Genomic DNA, 22,653 nt, shown 5'->3' with positions numbered 1-22,653 from the left:
AGCAACGCACTCTATATGAAATTTATTTTTCAATAAACTGTGACTGGTTAAATATTTGTAAAAAGATGAGTGAGCAAAGGGTACTTTTCAAGAAACAAATGCTGTGTGCAAAGTATCAGGAAACTTATAATTAGCTAAATAATTGAAAATTCATAAATTTAAAACATTCCTATGGCAATAATGTGGATCATGCGAAATATAAGAATGCAAAGATAAAAGGAGAATCTTAAGCGAATGCTTTTTTCGTTTTTATTCTTTGTTTTGTTTTTTGTTTCCTCGCGAAACAAAAGTTTCCTGTATGACTTTTGCATTGCACTTGGTAACAAAACTCAAGCAGGAAGCAAGCAGCAATTTTTTCATTCAACTCTTTTTGCTTTATTGTACAACAAGAAGGCAATTCATGTTTTCAACAAAGGAATTAAATGTCACATTATCATAGTTTGGGACAATAGTTCAGCTAAATAATTCGTGGTTCTCTATGATTGGCTAAGCTAAGCTAATAACAAACATTTTTATAGAAGAAACAAGAAGGATTTAAGGGGCCTGCCCTGGTACTAGACCTCATAGAGCGCAAAATAGCGTTATGCATCTCGACGATGCAAATTTAAACATAAATATATTTCATATTATAATTCATCTACTGCAATTTTTGCTTCGAATTCATTTTTGAATCTATTTTGACCAGACGATCATTAGGCACAGATATATAAATGGAGGGCCATACTATGAATGAAACAGACCTTGATGATATGCAAAAATTACTTTGTTAAATTATGTTACCATTATGTAACGTTCAACTTTGTATGAATATAGAAAAGAAGTAGTTACCGTAGTATGAAATTTAAATTACCCAATTTTCATTGTTTCCTTATAGTAAATATATTACTGCATGAATAAATCTGGGCATAGCTACTAAACGTGATTGAGATAACATTCTCATTCTCATTATCATTATCATTTTCATACTCTCATTACTAATTTAATTACGATTACACGATTATTGCAAGCAATTAAAAGTATCAGATATCGTTTTAAAGCTTTGAAAGCAAAAAAATTTAAATATAACTTTTCACATTATAAAACCAACAACACAAAAAAAGAAAAAAAAAAAGAAAAAAAAAAAAAATATATATATATATATATATATATATATATATCTATATATATATATATAATATCAAAGAACCTCTATTCTTTTGACAATGTTTCTTCTTCTTCTTCTCTTCTTCTTCTTCTTCCTCCTCCAAAATTTCCAACATAATATTTTATCGACATAAAAATTTGTTCACTCATAGTAATATTCGCCTCTATGTTTCTGTAATTCATATATACGTAAGTATAATACAGACTTAGAGAAAATATTAGTTTTTTTTTGTTTTTCTTTTTTTCTTTTTTTTTCTTTTTTTCTTTTTAATGCTTCCTCTAATGGCACCTTCTAACACTTATTAACTACAGTGAACGAGGTGCGGTAAATAATTGGCCTAAACACGCAATCCATCTATTTACGCGTATGTCATTATACAAAGAACACGGAAACGTGAAATGTCGACCTATGACCTTCAACTATAACATTACTCTCTTGGAATCAATTCTATATTTACATCGAATTTTATAGATCTCTCCCCTGCTTTAACAATTCCTCTCAGTGAGACTGGTGCGGATAAGACGAAATAAAGTATTAAGGATCTTTAATGGTCTCTTCAAGGTAAGACCTAAAATTATTATTTCTATTTACATAGAAATTGACATATCGATAATTAATTAAATTCTACTTTATGGAGTTATCTCAACGATGATTGGGAACAAGTTACACATCAGAGATCGTTAGATCGCAAGGAATTGATATTGGTGTAAGGGATACTATGCATGGTGTGGCCTGTGCCAGAGTGTTGTTTATGGTAAGAGGATCCCTACCATGTGACCTGGTCTGCCCATGTATATACGTATCCATCTTGACACGCAGTTACGAAGCAATCTTTCCTAAACACTAATTCAGTCAATCTCTCGTGCGCCAGCTTTTTGACACCAATGCTGAAGGACTGGGCACTCGTCGAACCTCGGACAATAGGCAGTTCCTATTAATCTCATTGGATCGTCCATCACCGAACTGACCCTTCTTATTTGCACCTACTAAACTTGCACCGACGACACTGTTCATATTTACTACTCGCATTCGAGTTGGTGCTCGTTTTTGTCGCCACTATGTTTTTTGCACGATCGTGCTATTAGATGCACCCACTACCTCTCATAGTGAGGCTAAAGTTCTCTTGTGATTATCACCCTTACGTTCACCAAAACCAAGACCTGCTAGCCCTCTGTGTCAACGAATTTACAGTAGACACTGCTGCGTTGGTCACTCGCGCTATTGTTACTACTTTCATATACCACTCACGTTTTCCTATAATTATATTATTTGTATTATTGAGTTTTAGAATGTTCAATATGATGATTAGCCATTGAACCGTTACCGCTATTGTGTGTCCCCGACGAAGAGAAGGTAGTAGAACCTGCGGCCGGAAGTCTCTGCTTAGGACATACCGGCTGCCTTAAATATATCTTCCGTGATGTCCCCCAAACACAATTGGGTTCTTGCGATACGCTACCAAGCCCTGTAAACACGTACACCTGGCACTCTCAGTTCTGACCCACTAGAGTTCCTATTAGAATGAACTCCTTGCGAAGTTGTCGACAAACGATTTGACTTTTCATGAAAATGATTATGGTTATTATGAGGCATCGTTTCATCATCCGATCCGCTAAAGTCAGGGTCCTGATCACCATACGACGTGGTATATGGATCAAACGCAACAAACGCTCACCCCAACTATGATGGACCTTGCCCGCGGGTACCACCCGTTTTCATGAAAGCTCCAGATCGTAACAAGATCGTCTTCTCCTCCAACGACAACGTACCTCCCATCCGGCGACCAACATACGCACAAAAATCCACCAAAGTAACTTCTTGCTGATCCTAAAAGTTCCATTTTTATTATATTGGAATACTCGAAGAAATCCATCTTGAGAAACAACTGCCAATTTTGAGCCGCAAGGGCTGAAGGCAAATTCATTATGCAACATCCCTCTGCACCTATCACCCATCTGTATAGGAGGGTTCCTGGTAGATTTTGCCTACACACGTATACGGCGTAACCATCGCCAGACATAAACGATTGATAGTGAGGTGCTGTCGTTCCGCAAAATAAGTTCCTCATTATACAGATATAGCTGACCCGAACTATGAGAGACCAAGAATAGATTATTTGAACCAGGAACCCATTTTATGCATGTTACCTTACTTTTGTCTATAAGTCTCTGCAACAGAAATTATTACATATTTTATAACGATTATTCGTATAAATTATACATATAAAATTGTCTCCTTCATCAGTTTTCACTTATCTCTCAAGATTCATTTATATGACCATATAATTTGTTTATAAGAAAAATAAGATAATATCAGCGAAAGAATCCAAGCAAAGTATAGAGTGTAGTTATTATAACGGGACAACGTAACATTACATAATAATACCTATCAAGCTTAATTATTTAATTGGATTTTAATCTCATCAATATAGACCAACTCTAATCATTTCATGAAATTATTTTAGCTATGATCGTGCATACCACATCGAAGATGACTTTCTAAACCATTCAATTATTATTAATTCTCTCATTTATCATAGAGATATCTTTTAAAGTTAATCCCAAAGGAATTTACAAGAAATCTTTTTAGATTCAAAGGAAAACAAAAACATTTGTCATTGCTGATTTATCCATATTTTCTTGTCATAACAATCTATTAATATCTACGATTTAATCCATAATGAGGAAATATTTCAAATTGAGAGAAAAAACGATACATACATCTTCGTTATACAATTTACTGAATTCTTGTTTTATAGGGTCTATCAATTGTATTTGTCCTGTAGAAAATCCTACTAATAATGGTGCACTATCTGCCGTCGCTGTAGTTTGATTAAAATTGTGGCAAGTAGGATTAGTTCCTTTATATGTTTTCTTTTCCACGGGATTGTTCAAATCCACAGCCTGAAACATTGAACTTTGCATCAATTTACTTTGAGCTTATCAGGAGACAATATTCAAACAACAGAATATAAAAATATTTCTTTATGAAACAATTAATTCGATGGGACAATATCAGAAGGGATAGAGACGAGTTTGAGATTCATAGAATGTATAGTCAACTCCTATACTTCGAACATGAGAAAACGCATGTAACTTGCAAATGAAAAATCTACTTAGGTATATATTGTCTTGGTTAGGTGTTTCCATGAGTTGGGGAGAAAAAAGAAAAGAAAAGAGAAAAATGCAAAGTTCGTGAATGGTAGATAAGTGACCATAAAGAAGGCGATATTAAAGATTAAACGTTGAAACGTTTTTAAGGCCCGAAGACGTCGAGCAAATCGTAATGTTCGGTTATTACTCATATAGATCGACGTATCATCGAAGGAAGGAAGTGAACGAGGAGGAGGTGGAGAAGGAGGAGGAGAAGGAAGAGGAGGAGAAAATGCGGAAAACACGTAAGAGATTAAAACGTAGGAATAATAATAGTAATAATAATAATAATAGTAATCATAATAATAATATAAACAATAGAAAAGAAAAAGAGAGAAGAAAACAAAAAGGAATTAAAAATGAAATAACCTAGAAGATGAAGGTACGAGTGTGTCGGCGAGATTACTCTGCGACTCTCGTACCAAATAGACATTTTCGAGGTTAGGTCGGAACGATCTCTTGTCTGCGTTTGATCCTCAATCGAGAAAAGTTATCGTGGATACTGAAGGAGGACAATAAACAGGACAATAAAATCAATGTTGCAATGAGGGGGGGGGGAGGGGAACGGCTTACCTTTTTGACACCACGATAAACGTAGACATAGAGCTCCTTTCCGAAATTAAAACACATTCGGTCGTCGTGTTCTTGCGTACCCGAGGGATTCGAAGAGTCTGGCAATGTGACGAAGGATACCCTGACGGACGCACTCCCTTGGCTGTTGGTGTAGCCGACCCTGTTCGGCCTCGAGTATTCCGACAAGGTCATCAGCTTGTACGTTCCTTCCCGCGTGGCGAATTGTGTTTTCAAGACCTCCTTCCCTCCTCCGTCCAGCTGCACAGCCATCTTACCACCAACGGTACGACGGAGGAGCTCATCAGACACAGGGAAGAAGCGTTCCTCGGTTTTTCTTCCTTTGGTCCCACGCGACGTCCAGCGACGTCCGTCGCGACGGTCTCCCTCCTCTCCTTCCTTCTATACTTGCTTATCCACTCCCCCTTTGCACCTCCTCGCTCCTTCTTCTTATACACTTTACTCCTTATTCCTGATGCATATAGCACACCTCCTGTACTTGGGGTGTCAGCCCCGTCGACACTGTAGACACGTTTTTCGAAGCTCCTTTATCACGCACTCTATCTCTTTCTCTCTCTCTCTCTCTCTCTCTCTCTATCTATCTATCTATCTCTATCTTTCTCTTTTTCTCTCTCTCTCTCTCTCTCTCTCTCTCTCTCTTTCTCTCTTTCTCTCTATCTCTATCTATCTCTATCTATCTCTATCTCTATCTCTCTTTCTCTTTCTCTTTCCTTCCTCCCTTCTTTCTTTTTTGAAAATCCGTCTCTTGAATACACGACTCGCCGGTTGGAAGCCTGCTTCTATGTACATATATGAACACTGCACTAAGGGCGCTCCAGCTACGACTTCTCTACGACGGCGACGACGGCAACGACGGCGACGACGACGACGACACCATACATAACTGCCTCTCTGCGTTTACGAGCCACAGCTCGCACTTCAACCCCGTATCAAAGTGACCAAGTGCCACCGAACTAACCTCCCCGATTATGTATTTATCTTTATCATATAATATTTTTTTAATTTTCTCCGATACGAATGATGAAAGATCGTTCATCGAGAAATGATATCTTTCAATGAATATTATAGTTAAAGAAACAAAAGAGAGAGAGAGAGAGAGAGAGCGAGAGCGAGAGAGAAAGAGAGAGAGAGAGAGAAAGAGAGAGAAGAGAAAAGAAGAAAAAAAGAAACAATTGTTACAATTTTCTTTTTGAATACTTTGATAGATAAACTATATTACGTAGCGGCGCTACCTCCGAGAATCTAACCGCTACCCGCTCGTCTACTATTCACAATATTTCGTTTCTCGTGTCAATGCTTTCATTCATAAAATCAGCGTTCATTCTTTTTCGCGCTACGATTACTTATACGTATTGAATTTCACGAGAAATTATCAATTTCGAAAGATCACATAGTCCAATTCCTTCTTCGATCGTATACGTCTTACTTTCTAGTTTTTCTTAGTTTGACGAATGTTTATTATTTCCCTTCAAATTTATTTTTTGAGCGATACATCATGCACACATGTATATATATATATATATATATAGAGAGAGAGAGAGAGATGTATCTATGACATATGTAGATAGATTTGCATCGTTTAATCTGAAATTCTTCCTTTTTAATTGTTTCAATTTTTCATTATAGAATTATACGATGTATGTGCGCAAACAAACATTTATTTTATTACTATTGAATAAAAATTTTCGAATATATATATATGTGTTTATGTGTGTACGTACGTATATTATATACATGTATATTATGAAAAAGAGAAGAGAGAGAGAGAGAGAGAGAGAGAGAGAGAGAGAACAATACTGCACATTTTTTTCCTCTTCCTTTCAATAATAATCACAACAATAAATTAAGACAATTTTCCTTATAGATTTTATCTTTATCTCAGATTAATCTATAATCGTACATTACGAAAGCGATTCCATTGCATCAGCAACAGCATCGTCATCTTCTTTGGCAGCTGTTGAACATTAAAAGAAGATAGATAGATAGAGAGAGAGAGAGAGAGAGAGAGAGAGAGAGAGAGAGAGAGAGAGCGAGAGAGAGAGGGACAGAGAGAGAGAGAGAGAGAGAGAGACTACAGATGATTGTCGGTTTAGGAGCGTATCTTTTCGTATAGTTACCATCTATTATAGTTTCGATGACTTTCACTGATTCTGAATCATTCGCAACCCAATTTATACGTTACTGGTGGCGCCTTGGTAATATTAAATGCGCGCGCAACACCATCGTCCGTTTGTCAGTCTCGAGAACTGAAAGCTTTTCAGCCCTATCCAGGAAGCGGATATTTTGTAAACAAACGACACCGAAGGATTAATTAATTTCACCGTTCTTCCCTGTTGCCGTCCCCTCCCCTCTCCTCAGACTGCACCCCCACCCAACCTATCTTCTTCCTTCACCGTAACCTCTAACCCCCGTCTCATGACATTCATTAACATTCTAACTTATCTTCCTTTCCTCTTTACATTCGCTGTTTACCTATTAATTATTACCAACCTGTTTTTTCACGTGTACTTTGAAATATACGAATTTTTTTTTCTTTTTTTTCCTTTTTTTTATTTTTTTTATTTTTTTTTTTTTTTTTTATCTTCTTCATTTCCTCTTCCTCGTACTACGCGTCGTCATTTTATATCTTTATTGTTCTCTCCTCTCCAGTCCCGCTCCTCCTTAACTTAAAGAAGCAAAAGAACGTAGAAGAAGAAACTATAAAATATATCGTTTCTTTTCCTTTCTTTATATTGTTTTTATTGCATTTTTTTTCTTTCTTTCTTTCTTTCTTTTTTTTTTTTTAACTACTCGACGACGGTCGTGGAAATGTTTTTTTCCTTCTTTCTTTTTTTTTTTTTTTTTTTTTTTTTTTTTTAAGTAATACTGATCATTAAATCGATTAGTTTATTTCTTATTGAGTGATTCATGATTATTGAAGAAATACGCTAGATAAGAGCGACAGAAGGTGGTGAAAAGAAGTAGAGGAAAAAACGTTCGACTGCGATAATTTATCTCTCTTGTATAATACGCTCTCGCTCTCTCTCTCTCTCTCTCTTTCTCTCTCTCTCTCTCTCTCTCTCTGTCTGTCTCTCTCTCTCTCTCCTCGATCACGCGGTCAAATTAGAATTATGCGCCGAGAGAAGGCTGCCTTTAAATGCAACTTCCGCTTTCTAAATGATGATCAACTTCCGTGACGGTAGTTACTCTTATTATCGATAAAAAGTCAAATGGCGGCTGCATAGGAGATAGAGTCTGCTTAGATGATCATTTTAATACGTTAGGGGAGATCAATAATATTTTGATCTAAAGTTCCTGATGATCGTGAATGATCTATTATCGTGAATTATACTTCGTTGATCCCAATAAATTAAAACCACCCTCCCCTCTTCTCCCACTCTTGTAAAAAAAAATATCGAGGAACAAAAAAAAAAGGAGAAGCAAAATAAAAAAAACGTTACTTAATTTTAATGAAAGTTAACGACAGCTAACTTCTAATGATACTACTGTTACTACAAAAGCAACAACAATAACAATAACGATAACAATAATAACAATTATTGTTACTATTGCTATTATAGCAACGACAGTAAAAAGAAAAACGATAATTAAATTGATAATATAATTAATAGTATATTAATCGAAATGTTTTCGATAAAACGAATCGTTTCTAAGCTCTAAATGATACGATTAGAATCACGAAAATAGTAATGCTCGTATGACACAAGCAGGCGTACGATATTATATATATTATATACGTGTGTATATATATACACACAAACACATAAACACACACGCACACGTACACGCACACGTACACGCACATGAACGCACATGAACACACGCACATACCACATATGCATGTGTACAAATGATCATGGTCACGATGCCATGAGCTATAAGAAAGAGAATAGATTAGAATGAATGTGTCTTTGTAAAAGAACGTATTAGCCAAAGCAAAAACCGAAGTGTCTTCTTATCGTGAAGGTATCGCGTTCGCTGGCTACCAACTTTGTGTGCTTTTAAAACGTAGATAACATTTTTTTCTTTTCCTCTTTTTTTTTTTTTCTTTCTTCCTCTTTTTTTTTCTTTCTCTTTTTCTTTCTTTTTTTTTTCTTTTTCTTGAATACATCGTACTTTTTCGAAAACTTGTTGACAATTTCTTAATTAATCTTAATTAATATTATGTCTTATGTTTTCTTATCGATCAATCATACGATTATTAATCGTACGAACTCTGCGTCATTTTCTTCCACCTTTGCCGTGCCGCGTTAATCTATAAATCAAGATATAAAATTTTCTTTTTATTTTTCTTTTTATTTATCCTACTTTAAAGATTTCGAATGATTCTCGATCACCATTCGAAAATTGAAATCTAATGTAAATATATTAAAAAATTGATAAGAGCTCTACCCTATTTCTAAATAGAACGATCGAGATTATATCTATGTAAAATTTCCATTAGATAGTAAAAGTATATTTACTACGACGGAATAACCAAACGTTGTAAGTATCTGCGTTTTATTGCAATCGAGGTTAACGTGCATTAGAGAGGAGAAATACATTTTATAATCGTTCCGCTTTATGTGATATGAAATCTGACTAGGATAAAAGAACGTCATCTTTTAGAACTAAGTCGAACCATTTAGTTATTTCTAGCGAGGACACGAACCTTTTTTCATCGGCTTCTTTTTTATCTCCTTTCCGCTCCCCCTCCCCAACGTTCTTGTCTATTCCCCTAACTTTTTCTTAATCATTATAAATCAAATTCTAATTTAATTGTAAAACAATTTCAATGTTTAATCATATCGATGAATTTCTATCGATTATATTGAATATTCTCGAAGTCAAAATTATTAAAAAGTATATTTTGTTATTGATAATATTTGGAACGAAAAAAAAAAGAAAAAAAAAAAAAAATATATATATATATATATATATATATATATATATATATATATAGAAACGCATAGACGCGTCACGCGAAGATAATATTTCGTAAAAAATAATGTAGAAAAATTTAATAATTAGATTAATTATCTAATGGATATATTCATTCGTTGGCAATATTATATAATTAATATTTTATAATAATTAACTTTTGTTCATTTGTAATTTTTATTAAAAATTTCCAACGGTAGATATCATATATATTTTAATTTCGTTCACGATTGAAAGATGGCAATGCCTTCACCCCCGTTAAGAATACATTGAGGATTTATCTTTCGAATGTAATATACTATCTACCGTATAACTTATTGTTGGATTAAAATTTATATGATACGTACTAATCGTCGAGATAAGACACGTGACAGATATTTAATTGGTAAATTTATTGCTTCGATTTGTTTCCGAATAAAAAAAATATATGTATATATATATATTTTTTTTTTGTCTTACTAACCTCACAATCCAGTCGTAATTTCTGACTTGGCCCATACGTACGTATATAAATAACCTAATGTATGTATGTGTACATATATATATATATACATATATATACATATGTATTTATATAAACATATAAAAATATAGGTAAACATATATACATACATAGATTCATATTGTTATTTTTATTACTGTTTGGAATTTTCCCAATTTTATTTTCCTTTGTTATTAATAATTAATGACTGGAATTATTTTATTGTCTGTCATTATTCATTTTGAACAGATATATATATATATATATATATATATATATATATATATATATATGTTCATGATGGGTTGGAATTATATTGCATTGCTCAATTTTTTATTAAATATTTTTTAATAAAATTACAGTCTACTGAAATCCAAACGATATGAAAATTCAGACGGGAATCTTGGACTATTGCCTGAGAGATGTAATATTCGATGTAAGAAATATTATACATGTCTTCTATATACACGCATATTACGTGTCCTACATAAACATAAGCGAATATACAGTATTTCTATTTTTAAACTTTTTGTTTATTCTGATATTTTGTTTGTTTGTTTTTTTTTTATTATTATTATAATAAATCTAATAATAAATATCTAATAAAATTATATATTAATTATTATCATCATTATATATTAATATAACAATCTAATAAATCTCTCTCTCTTTCTCTCTTTCTCTAAAATTGATATAAATCTTTTTTTTTTCCTTGGTTATATTATTATTTACAGATATTAATAATAATTTTTCTAATTTTTCAGCTTCCATTATGGAGCATAAAGAAAATAAATTACTCTGCCTCTCTTTTTCTGGATTGCGTCTTTAAAATATTGCGATCGTACAAACATAAAAGAAAAAAATCAAAAAGAGATATGCTTGAAAAAGCTCGATCCCGCTGAGAGTTTTATAAAGTTAGAAGACCTTCGTGAATCAGAGTCTAGGTCCTCCGAATGTCATTCAAGGTTTGTGCATTAGCGTGTTCAATGCACAGAGAAGATGCATTCTGTGTCACGTTGCATATTGCCTTCGAAAAGAATGTAAAGAGGAAAAGAAAAAGGAAGAATCGGTGAAAGAAAAAAGAACAGACGACTCAGAATTTCGAGATCTCGAGAAAGGGGGTGGAGGAGGTTGAGGTGAAAGGGACGCAACCTTAACACGATTCTATTTCTTTCGATGCATCGTTCAAGCTTTACGCATCGAATGGCGAAGCAATAATTTTAAACTCAGTGACTATTTCTCTCTCTCTCTCTCTCTCCCTCTCTCCCTCTCTCCCTCTCTCTCTATCTTCCTATCTCTCTCTTTCTTGGGGTTGCGTCGTACAAAGACGTTGCGTGTGGGCGCACAGACGCGTCACGAATAAGAAAAAGAGGAGGAAGATGAGGAGGAGGTAGATGAGGAGGAGGTAGATGAGGAGGAGGAAGATGAGGAGGAGGAAGATGAAGAGGAAGAGGAGGAGGAGGTAAGAAAAGCCGATCACAGCTTCACACAGAAGGGTCCGCCGAATCAGAATCGTAAGAACCTCCATCGCGAACGCAGAGTCTCTTTTAGTCGATTCGTACGACAAGACAAACTCAATTCGTTCGTAAACGATAAAAACACATCGACCGATCGAAATTAATTATTTCTATCGAGATAATAATATCTTAATTGATATTAACGAAATATATTGAAAGAAAGAACGAAAAAAAGAAGAGGAGGCAAAATGGTTTACGAGAGCGACTTTTACACGACCCGACGACCCTACTCAAGGCCCCTTGCATCGTCCTACAGCATCACGGTCAGTATATTATGATTATCTCTCTGCATATATAGATATGTATATATATGTATATATATATATATATATATACATATATATATGTCCTAATACATGGGATTTTACCGATCGAGCGGGATCGAGTATGACTTAATAATGTTTTCCTGTATGCCAAACTAACTTTTTGTTTAAAATAAAGTATACACACTTAACCGGCCTATTTGTCGCCAGCCTATACGATTCAAAAATCCTATTATTACTGTTGCATACGTCTGTATATATGTATATACATACCTATTTGTAATCACTTACAATATCATGGTATGTAGACCCGGGTCAACGTTTTGCGCGAGAAATACAAAATAATATATATTCCCTTTTTCTCTTTATCATTATTATTATCATGTATTAGAGTATTTCTTAAATGAGGTTTGATTTGCTAACGTAAGCCTTGCGAATTTAATATACTTTTCCTTTTTCCTTCTTCTTATGTCGTCGTCGTCGTCGTCGTCGTCGTCAAGTCAAATCAAGTCAATTTTTGTACGAAATATTTTAATAATAAAAACTCGCTCGTTCCACGTGTACGTTGTTGAATGATTAAAAGAGAGAAAAGTTAATAATAACAAAGTTATAATAGAAATCAATAATTCGAAGTAAAAAAAATTTAGTTAGCGCGAAACGTTGATCCTTTTTCTGCTTCGGATTCAAATCAAAAACGATTTACGAGATATCGATCAACGTGACGATAAACTTAAACGATAATAATCGTTGACCGATCGAATTCGATGCATATCTCGAAGTCTCAACTTCCACACTTTACTCCGTAACTAAAAAAAAAGGAAAAATAAGTAACAAAAAAACAAAACAAAAAAAAAGAAAAAGAAAACAAAAAAAATAGTGCAAAGACTTTTTACACTACTATGCACTAGCTACTCTATCCTTATCGCCCACTACTATTTACTTATTACCTTCACTTATTACTGTAACTACTACTTCCACGATCACTACTATCTTTACTATTTGTTATTACAAGATATCCGATCACCCTTTTACCCCATCCCTATCATCCCTCGCCCCCCCCGTCCCTGCCACCCACTCTTTCAACTCGATGCGTGCACTTGGTGTCTCAAAATACGATTTTTGTTTTTCTCTATTCGGGCTTATCGATGGCCACAATCGAACGAATATCTTGTTAAAAAGAAACGATACGATTATGGCCGAACAACAATCTGACAGAAATCAAAACATCCAGTTTACGGATTTGATGTAATAATCTTGATGAATCGATACGATTTATGAATTCAATGAATTTACTTCGTTGAATATTGTCTATTATAGCAGTACCAATTCTTACAATGTCTGCTTTTGTTTGTCTATTTCTCATTCATTCTTATTTTCTTTCTATTTCGTGTCTTTTTTCTCTTTCTTTCTCTCCTTTCGTTTGTTTCTATTGTACATACATATACGTCCTGTGCATACCTTGAAATTTGTAAAATTAAAAAGATAATACTTACGTATTTTTACTTTTGTTTTTTGCTCTCTCGTTGATTTATTTGCAAAATTAGAGTGTGTGTTATTATTGCATTTAAACGTTTATTATTGATCATATTTGTTGTATAATTGTTTACATTTTTTTTTCTCTTCTTCTTCTTCTTCTTTTTTGTGTTTTTCCTTTTCTTTTTTTTTTTTTTTTTTCTTTTCCAATTAAGGATGATTCCTTACGCGTAAGAATCATCAATGATTTAATGATTGAATCCAATAAAATGTATATTTTCGATCGAACGATCGTAGAGATACGAGAGTCTCTCATATAGTAGAATTATCTCGGCAAATCGTAATATTTTATAACATTATAAATAGCGTATTAGAGAGCAAGAGAGTCACACAAGAGAATCTAATTATAGTGTCGCAGCCATTTTCCGGGACTTTCAAGCGTTAAACTTAGATATCTCGATGACCCGGCAAATCTTGGACGAGTCGGTAGAAAAAATGAATTTGGCCGACGAGTTTGAGAGAGAGAGAGAGAGAGAGAGAGACTGGGAATGAAATCTTTCAAAAAAAAAGAAAAAAAAAAAAAAAGAAAAAGAGAAAAAAATATATGAAAAAATAAAAATTGTAGAAAAAAGAAAAGGAAACAAAGAAAAATGTTTATGAAACGATAAATAGAACCGATGGGAACGACGAAATTTCTAAACAGAAGAACAAAAAAAAGGATAAAGAAAAAAAGAGAATAGAAGAGAAGAAATGAGAACTATTATTATCTCAAAAGAAAAGAAGGATTCGTACGTTTTTTAAATATCATCATTAATTTTTTTATTATTTTTATACATACATACATACATATATATATGTGTGTATATATTTTTTTTAATCAATTTGTTTTTGTTTGTCACGAGACCGATCGATTAGAAATTCGAACGTGTCTAGTGATTCGAACTAGCACGAGTATTCGACCTAAATTCCTTGACGTCTTTGACGATTTCGACGATGTTATTCTCTTCTCTTTCTCTCTATCTATCTATCTATCTATCTTTCTTTCTTTCTCTCTCTCTCTCTCTCTCTTTTCGTCGTTTCTTTGCAAAGACTATAATCATGATCTAACGTAAGTAAAAAATCTCGAAGAAGGGTAGGAATTTTCTGAAGAAGATTTCCGACGTTTCATCATCGTTTTCGCCATTTTCGGTGACTCTCTTTTAAACCGGCTCGTTTCTTCCGCAGAGTAGAGGGGATTTGTAGATCGGTGTTGCGTTACCGTGCCCTAATTTAGACACCGACGATGTTAGCCTCGACGGTCGACTCCCACCATGGACTCTGCCTCGCGATTTCATCCTCACGGAAATTTACGAATGCCTCTTTCTTAACTGGAATTTTTAGCTACAACATGTCTTCTTTCTATATAGTACATACATGTATATATATATATGTATATATATGTGTGTGTATATATATATATATTCATTCATTTTTCTCTTCTCTCATATCTTCTGAACTATATCAATCCAATATTTTTTTACAATCTATAAGATTAGAAAAACGATACTTAATTTTTCTTTGTTCTTTTTTTTTTTTTTTTTATTTTTATTGCAACGATATTTTCTTTTTCGTATTATCTACTTTTTTCTTTTTTTTATATTTCATTAACAATCTTTTCGCTCCGTTCTCTTCAATTGGAACTTCTTTGTGCAAATTTTGTTCACTCCGAAATGATTTTCGAGATTGAGCAAACAACAATTCTTTTCTTTTTCTTTTTCTTTTATTTCTTAATTAGAATATTTTTTTTTCCTTTTTCGTTTATTACTTCTTTTATGTATGTATATATATATATTTTTTTTTTTTTTTTTTACTTTCAACATTTTCTTTTTCTTCTTCTTTTTTTTTTTTCTTTTTAATCTCTTATACTCTCATAAAAAATTTTATGAAAAATCTTTCATACGAATAATTTTTTTAGGTTAAAAATATTCCCTATTTTTATATATTATTATATATATATATCTTCTTTCTATCAATATTTATCTCAATATTTTTCCTCCAACCCCCTTTTTATTTTTTAATCCCCTCTCCGATTTATCTATTCTTCGAGATACGTTATTTTGGAGTTATTGAAAAAATCACGTGTATCGATTACGACAAACCATTAATAAATGGTTTTGTTAATTAATTCACGGTCATAGAGTTCGAGCATTATGAAATTATCTACGTGGATTTACTATAATAATAATAATAATATTAATAAATACAGAAAATAGAAAAAAATAAAAATAGTACAAAAAGAAAGAAATACGTATCCTGCAGCATGAAAAAGAATAAAATCTAATGCGATAAATTAAAACAAAAAAAAAAAAAAAGGGCAATATAATCGGCGATCTCAATGAAGAATCATAGTTGGACACTAAGTACATTTCTCCTTCCGAAATATAAATGATAATAAAAAGCGGAGAAAAGTGTTATGGAAGTGGAGACATCGAAGGAAGTTCGGGAGATCTTTCCGAAGGTACAAGAGTAAAAGAACGAGGAGAAGATTAAAACAAAAATGAAAAAAAAAAAGAGTAATAAAAGAAGAAGTAAAAAAGGAAAAAGGAAAAGGAAGGTTTCGCGAGGCTTGAAAGAGAGAAAGAGAAAGGGTTAGAGAAACAGAGAGAGAGAGAGAGAGAGAGAGAGAGATAGAGTAAGAAAGAGAAAGAGAGAGAGGGAGGGAGAAAGAGAGAGGGAGGAAAAAAAATGAAAAAAAAAAAATGAGAGAAAGAAAGAAAGAAAGATCCGCCGTTGCAGAAGCCGGATTTGTTTCCTTGGGAGAAGGTACCGTTCGTACCAAGGCCATCCCTTGTACCGGAACCGTTCACCGTTTGGGGCCGCAAGAGGCAGGATCCACGTAAGGAGTTTTATCAGTACGTAACCCTTAAGGAGAAGGAGGGTCTTGTTCGAGGAAAAAATCTAGCCAAGGAGGAACACACGAGACAACTTTTAGAAGGTGGTACAGTTTCGAAGGTCAACTTGGATGCGGCTGCAGAATTGGCGACAAAAGGGCATGTATTTGAGAAGGGTGTGCTCTCGAGACAAGCCGGTTCGCATAGACATGCGTTTGCACCGGCTACCGGTCGCACTAGGATATTAATGGCTCTACAGACGCCATCTTGGTACCGTTTTTGAACGCGTCAATTCGAATATCTTTATACTTTAATAACGATTTTACCTATCCGATGTATATATATATATATGTGTATATATATATATATATATATATATTTCCATCTATTTACCTACTTACATTTCAATTTATAATACTTTTTTTTAATACTTGCCACAAAAGCTCGCATTTTATTTTGATAGTGACTAGAGTTGACTCTTATACTTCTTTCTTTCTTTTATTCTTTTTTATTTTACTATTGCTATCATCATTATTATTATTTTTCTTTTGTTTTTTTCTTTTTTTTTTTTTTTTTGTTTTAATATATTACCTCAATCTTATTTGTCTATTTGTATTTAAAGGATAGACGACGTTCCTTTTTTATCTTTCATTCTCTTCATTGATATTGATCATGGCTTTTCACAATTCAATTCGTATATATCTATATATATATATGTATTAAACTGTGATAGAAAAATAAATTAATAGAATTTCGAATTAATTTCTCGTAAATGTATACCTAACGAAAAAAAAAAAAAAAAAAAAAAAAAAAAAAAAAAAACCCCTGAATAAAGAAAAAAGAAAATTGACGTACGAATTCGATTACAAAAAAGAAATATATGACACGTAAAGGTGATTGATATTTCATTTGATTTGAAAAATCTTGTCCTCATCGTATCGTGCGAAAAATTGTTTTTTGCTTTTTCGATAAAAACCGAGACACCGAGTTTGCATCGGATTGCGTTGTGTACACGCAAAATATACACGGTCACGGTAAAACGACACGCATACGCTTATTTCTAATCGTAAGCGTCGTATAACAAAAAAAGCGTCTGTGTATTTCTTGGCAAAGACATGTAACGTTACCCAACGTTAATGTTTAGATAGCATAGCATGCCCTGAATGTTTTTCGGCAAGGAGACATTATTAATGCATACATATATGTATACATATATATATATATATATATATAGGTATACATATATATATATATATATCTCGACGAGCGTTTATAATTGGCCCCTACGTTGTGTGTCTATAGATAGATCTCTCGTATCGACTATAAAAATCGATTAAACACTCTGACCGATCTATACTTTTTTAATTAATCTAACGTAATACCTGCGAACGTTTTACGGGTTCTAACAATCGATCGGTCCAATCGGTTCGAGTATAAAATTGTAAGAGAGATAGAAAAAAAAAAAAAAAAAAAGAAAGAAAAAGAGAGAGAGACAGAGAGAGAGAGAGAGAGAGAGAGAGAGAAAGAAAAAAAATCGATCTGTTAAAACCTCGTCGGGGCAGGTATATCGAGGAAGAAAAAAAGAAAGAAAGAAAGAAAGAAAGAAAGAAAGAGAGAGAAAAAAAGTGGGTTGGTTCTTCGCTCTTGGAATCGCGCTCGATCGATTTCTTTTCGAAAGGAAAAAAGAGACAGAAGAGATATGATAAAGAGAAAAAAAATTAATAATAAAAAGCATAAAGGGAAGGGGTAAAGAGGGGACAGAAGGGATTAGGTGGATGGGTGATAGGGATCACGATAGAGACGAGGAAGGGGGGTAAGAGAGGTAGGAAAAAAAGATAAAGAAGGGGGTTGTCTAAAATCCGTTGGTTTTAGACAAGCCCAATTTTTGTTGACCTTGTCTAACCCAAATCTATAGACGCCTCGGCACTACGTGGTTCGTGACTATCCCGAAGTCGGCGTGAGGTCTGCCCAAGAGCATTACAGTTACGCGTACACCAACACCAGCTCGTCGAGTTCCTCAGCGGATCCATACACTCGTCGTCCCCAGAGGTCTTCCTATACCGAGGAGAACGTCGTCAAGAGAGAAAGCGGACCGTATGGATCATATTCGACCGAGAGATCCTCTAGATCATCGACCGGCGGCGGCCCTGGAGGCTATCATTCCTCTTACGAGTCCCATTCATCCGGACGTTTGCCCGGTGGTACCACTTACCGTCATTTTTCCTATCGCGTCTAAATCGATGCTCCTTAACCAAAGGAAAAAAAAAATATATATATAAACATGTATCCAATCCCCTTTTTATCTATTTTTAATAACTAAACAAATCCTTTTTTCTCCCTTCCTCATCTTACTCACCCCCTTCCCCTCTTACCACTCCCTTATTGTTTTTTCGTCTTTGGCTCACCGAGTTATATCGTTTATATTCTTTTTTATTTTTTATCTTTTTCCTTTCGTCTTCCCCGTTTGCAAAATCTATATATCCATGCGTACTATGTTATTATATCGTAGGCATTTCTTTTTTTAAAAGAAAAGGAACGAATATGTGTTAATCCCGAGTAATCGTTATTTACGTTAAAACATAAATCCCATAAAATGTGACCTTAGAGTTTTGTTTATATTATATTGCTACATTTAGAAATATTAAATAATAATAGTTCGCTAAATATCCTGTGTGTTTTTTTTTCTAGCGTGCATTATTAACCGTTTAAACAAGAAAGTGTCGTAATATATACGTGTATATATATATATATATATATATGTACATATATATGTATATATACATATCTTTATATCTATATCTATATTACGAATATATCGAAATAATGAAAAATGCGAAAAAGCGCATGTATATATATATACACATATACATACATACATATATATATATATAAATATATAAGAAGTATAGAAATATGCAGATGCATTATCTTACATTGTTTGTCAAAAATTAACTACTTTTTAGGGGAATCAATTCTAAATTTGTTTTTTACTAAAATATATACATATACATATATATATATATATATATATATATATATAAATATAAAATATATATATATAAATATACTTTTTTTTCATTGATCAAAAATTTATCACGAGTATAACTATGTATAAGAAATAAGATGAATAAACGTATTTATAATACCAACTAATAATAGAAACGATTCTAATAAATCACGACTCATCGATCTCGTTGGACACACAACGCGAGAATCGGCCAAATTACGTAGATACATTTTTAGATACACGACGCAAAGCGACATGCCCCTCGCTGCTCTACTTTTCATCCTCCAGATCTTCCCCTCACTTCTCTCTCCTCTTCCTTTCTCTCTCTTTCTCTCTCTTTCTCTCTCTTTCTCTTTCTCTTTTACTCGACAATTAGCACGTGCAATCGCATTCACAAGAATAGACAAAAAATCTGAGAGCGAACAAAAGTCAAAAAAAAAAAAAAAAAAAAAAAGAAAGAAAGAAAGAAAGAAAGAAAAGAAAAGAAAAAAAAAGCAAAAAAAAACAAAAATCAAAGGAAAGGAAGAAAAAACAACAACAACAGCAATAACGACAGCAAAAAAACAACAACAAAAAAAGGAAAGATGAAAGGAAATGAAAGGATGAAAAAAAAGACAAAAAGAAAAATACAAAAAAAAAAATATATATATATATATACATAAACATACACACATATATATATATATAAAAAAAGGGAAAAAGCAGCAACCCCTGAAGCACGCGTTATTATGCCAAAGCACAATCGCTGCCAAAGTCACTAACCGAGTGTCGTTCTTCTTATTTTTATTTATTCTGCCTCCCATGTGACTCCTCGTCCCCATGCCGCCATCAACGTCGCCGCCGCCGCCGCCACCGCCACCACAACCACCATCGCCATCGCCACCACCAACAACACCATTGCCATTATGACCATCGCCATCGCAATCCGGCACTACTACTACTTCCGTTTTCTGGAAATCGTCGATAAATCTATAAATCACAATCGACACTATCTTATCGAACTTATGCTTGTACGGACGAAAGACCACCCCTGTTGTCCTACCACTCTCCGCTGTCATTCAGGTAAGTTAAGGTTGTTAAAGCAACAAATTATTCCAGCGCAAATTTTGCGGAATGTTTCCTGATTTGCAAAAAAAAAAATAAAAAAAAAAAAATAAAATAAAATAAATAAAATGAAAAGAAACAAAATATATTTGCGGAACGAAAAATATTCAATGAGCGTAGATTATTTTCTTTTTTTTTTCTTTTTTTTTTTTTTTTTTTTTTAACGAGCCTCTTGAAATCAATATCACTTTGTTTTATTCAAATATAATTAAAGAATTCAAAGGGTACATTGTCACAATTGATTCGATTTTGTACATACTACGTATGTACGTACATATGTATATACTTACTCAACATTCAATCGTATTATTAGATAAAAAAATTTCAAGTTCAATAGAGGAAAAAGACGCTTGTGAATTTGAAGAGGCTCAGTAATACTATATATCTCCAATGTCAATGTCTAATTATATACGAGCTCGCATACATGCTTTCTATCGATAATTATGCAACGCAAATAATGCTGAATCTTAATCATACGATCGCAAATAACGACGACGCTTTTTCGCTCTCATTCTTTTTCAAACGCTTCATGCTTCATCCATATCACCGTCTAACGATCTATCAATATTATCAATCATTTTTAATCCTAATTATCATCGATCATCTAGCTTTTAAATATAATACTATATATACGCAACATAGCGAATGGCTTCTTACTACAATGGTGAATGCATACGCGCTTCATGCATATATATATATATATATATTAATACAAAATACGTAGATATATCTTACGTATAATAATAATATCTTATCGTTGGATAAAATATATTGCTGATGGCAAGAAAGAAAATTTGTAAAAAGAATAAACAAGTCGAGAAAAGAAAAGAAAAGAAAAGAAAAAAAGACAAAAAGAAAAAAAAAAAAGAAGAAAACATAAAAGAAGTCGTGGATCGATATAGATCGATCAGTAAAGAAGACAAATTGATGTATATTTAGTTGAGGGGTTATCTTCCTCGAATGCCCTACATTGCGCACAAGAGGCTCGTCACCGTAATCCATTCACCGGTCCATAATGTTTACTACTCTGGCTCGATGATACCGATAAGAATACATTCTCGCGTACGTCCAAGTGTGATAGCTGCCGAACTCAAGAGGATACGGGATCTACCAAGGCCATCTACCGAATCTTACACCGAACACTATTTAAATTCCAAGGATCACATCGTAAGTGAACAAAAGAGAGACAGTGAGAGAGAGAGAAAGAAAGAACTATATCTGTCTCTCTCTCTCTCTCTCTTTTTCTATCTTCATCTTTCTTTCTCTCATACATCATCGATCATCGATCATCTATCGTCTTCATCGTCGTCTTCATCGTCGTCTTCATCGTCGTCTTCATCGTCGTCGTCGTCGTCGTCATCGTCGTCATCGTCGTCGTCGTTGTCGTCGTCACCTTCGCACATTGGAATATATACCATCAAGTCATCTCACAGTTCATTCAGATTGCGGAATCGCGTCGTTAGATCGCGTGTCATTTTTTTTCGACGATGAATCTTATTACAAAATGACATTCACATAAAAAAGATTAATTATCTGACGAAATTCTTCGGGTTAAAGCTATGTGACGCTTCGAAGCGTTTCGTTGTTTTTTTTCTTACCTTTTTTTTTTTTGGATCCTTCTCATTTGGATCCTTCTTTCAATTTCTATCTAAAGAAGAATAATTTAATATTTATATAATTTATACTCATAAATAAATAAATAAATTTAAGAGATTAACAAATTAAATTTGTATATATATATATATATTTAGACGAGTCAATAGAATTTATTGTTTTTTGAAAATTGAGAGATTTACGATGTTAATTTGAAATACATCGTAAAAATTATTTCAAAATAAATTTATATTCGTGTATCATATCGATTTTACGTTATTATATATAAATATATCTATCTATCTATCTATCTATCTATCTATCTATCTATCTATCTATTCGCAGTACTTCGACGACGAGGCCAAAGAAATACGTGCAAGGGTGGATTCTCTTTTACGACGAGTTCACGTCTACATACCACGAGCATGTCCCAGGTATTATCGATAAATCTTATAGAAAGCGAATGATGAAGGAAATTTCTTATCGGAAGATGGAAATTCAAAAAAAGAAGAAAAAAAAAAAAAGAAAAGAAAAAAAA

At 33.4% G+C, this 22,653-nt stretch overlaps 2 protein-coding genes across 6 annotated transcripts in view; one reads left to right on the top strand and one right to left on the bottom strand.

Annotated features, from left to right (window-relative positions):
• Positions 1-1,355: 1,355 nt before the first annotated feature.
• On the bottom strand, positions 1,356-7,697 carry LOC124947210 (WD repeat-containing protein 20). Its single transcript, XM_047489035.1, is given in 15 exon segments — positions 1,356-1,865; positions 1,867-1,931; positions 1,934-2,031; positions 2,033-2,112; positions 2,114-2,311; positions 2,313-2,354; positions 2,356-2,550; positions 2,552-2,815; positions 2,818-2,861; positions 2,864-2,987; positions 2,989-3,071; positions 3,074-3,197; positions 3,199-3,312; positions 3,865-4,047; positions 4,870-7,697. Coding segments are annotated over 15 exon segments (1,935 nt in total). The 5' UTR covers positions 5,140-7,697; the 3' UTR covers positions 1,356-1,814.
• Positions 7,698-11,666: 3,969 nt separating this feature from the next.
• The window catches only part of LOC124947209 (chemotaxis regulatory protein ChePep-like), a 20,261-nt gene continuing 9,274 nt past the window's right edge, over positions 11,667-22,653 (top strand). For 2 of the 5 annotated variants that reach the window (XM_047489032.1, XM_047489030.1), the window contains exons 1-4: positions 11,673-12,068; positions 20,442-20,480; positions 21,462-21,689; positions 22,461-22,549. In XM_047489032.1, coding sequence (XP_047344988.1) covers positions 11,994-12,068; positions 20,442-20,480; positions 21,462-21,689; positions 22,461-22,549 — 431 coding nt within the window. In that variant the 5' untranslated portion in view covers positions 11,673-11,993. Of the gene's footprint in view, positions 12,069-20,441; positions 20,481-21,461; positions 21,690-22,460; positions 22,550-22,653 lie in introns of all 5 variants that reach the window. The other 3 variants (XM_047489033.1, XM_047489031.1, XM_047489034.1) reach the window with 3 other exon arrangements.

The sequence above is a fragment of the Vespa velutina genome, chromosome 2 (genome assembly GCF_912470025.1).
Source record: "Vespa velutina chromosome 2, iVesVel2.1, whole genome shotgun sequence".
NCBI classification, from domain to species: domain Eukaryota; kingdom Metazoa; phylum Arthropoda; class Insecta; order Hymenoptera; family Vespidae; genus Vespa; species Vespa velutina.
The sequence above is the reverse complement of the archived record's forward strand: the minus strand, read 5'-3'. Positions and strand labels throughout refer to the sequence as shown.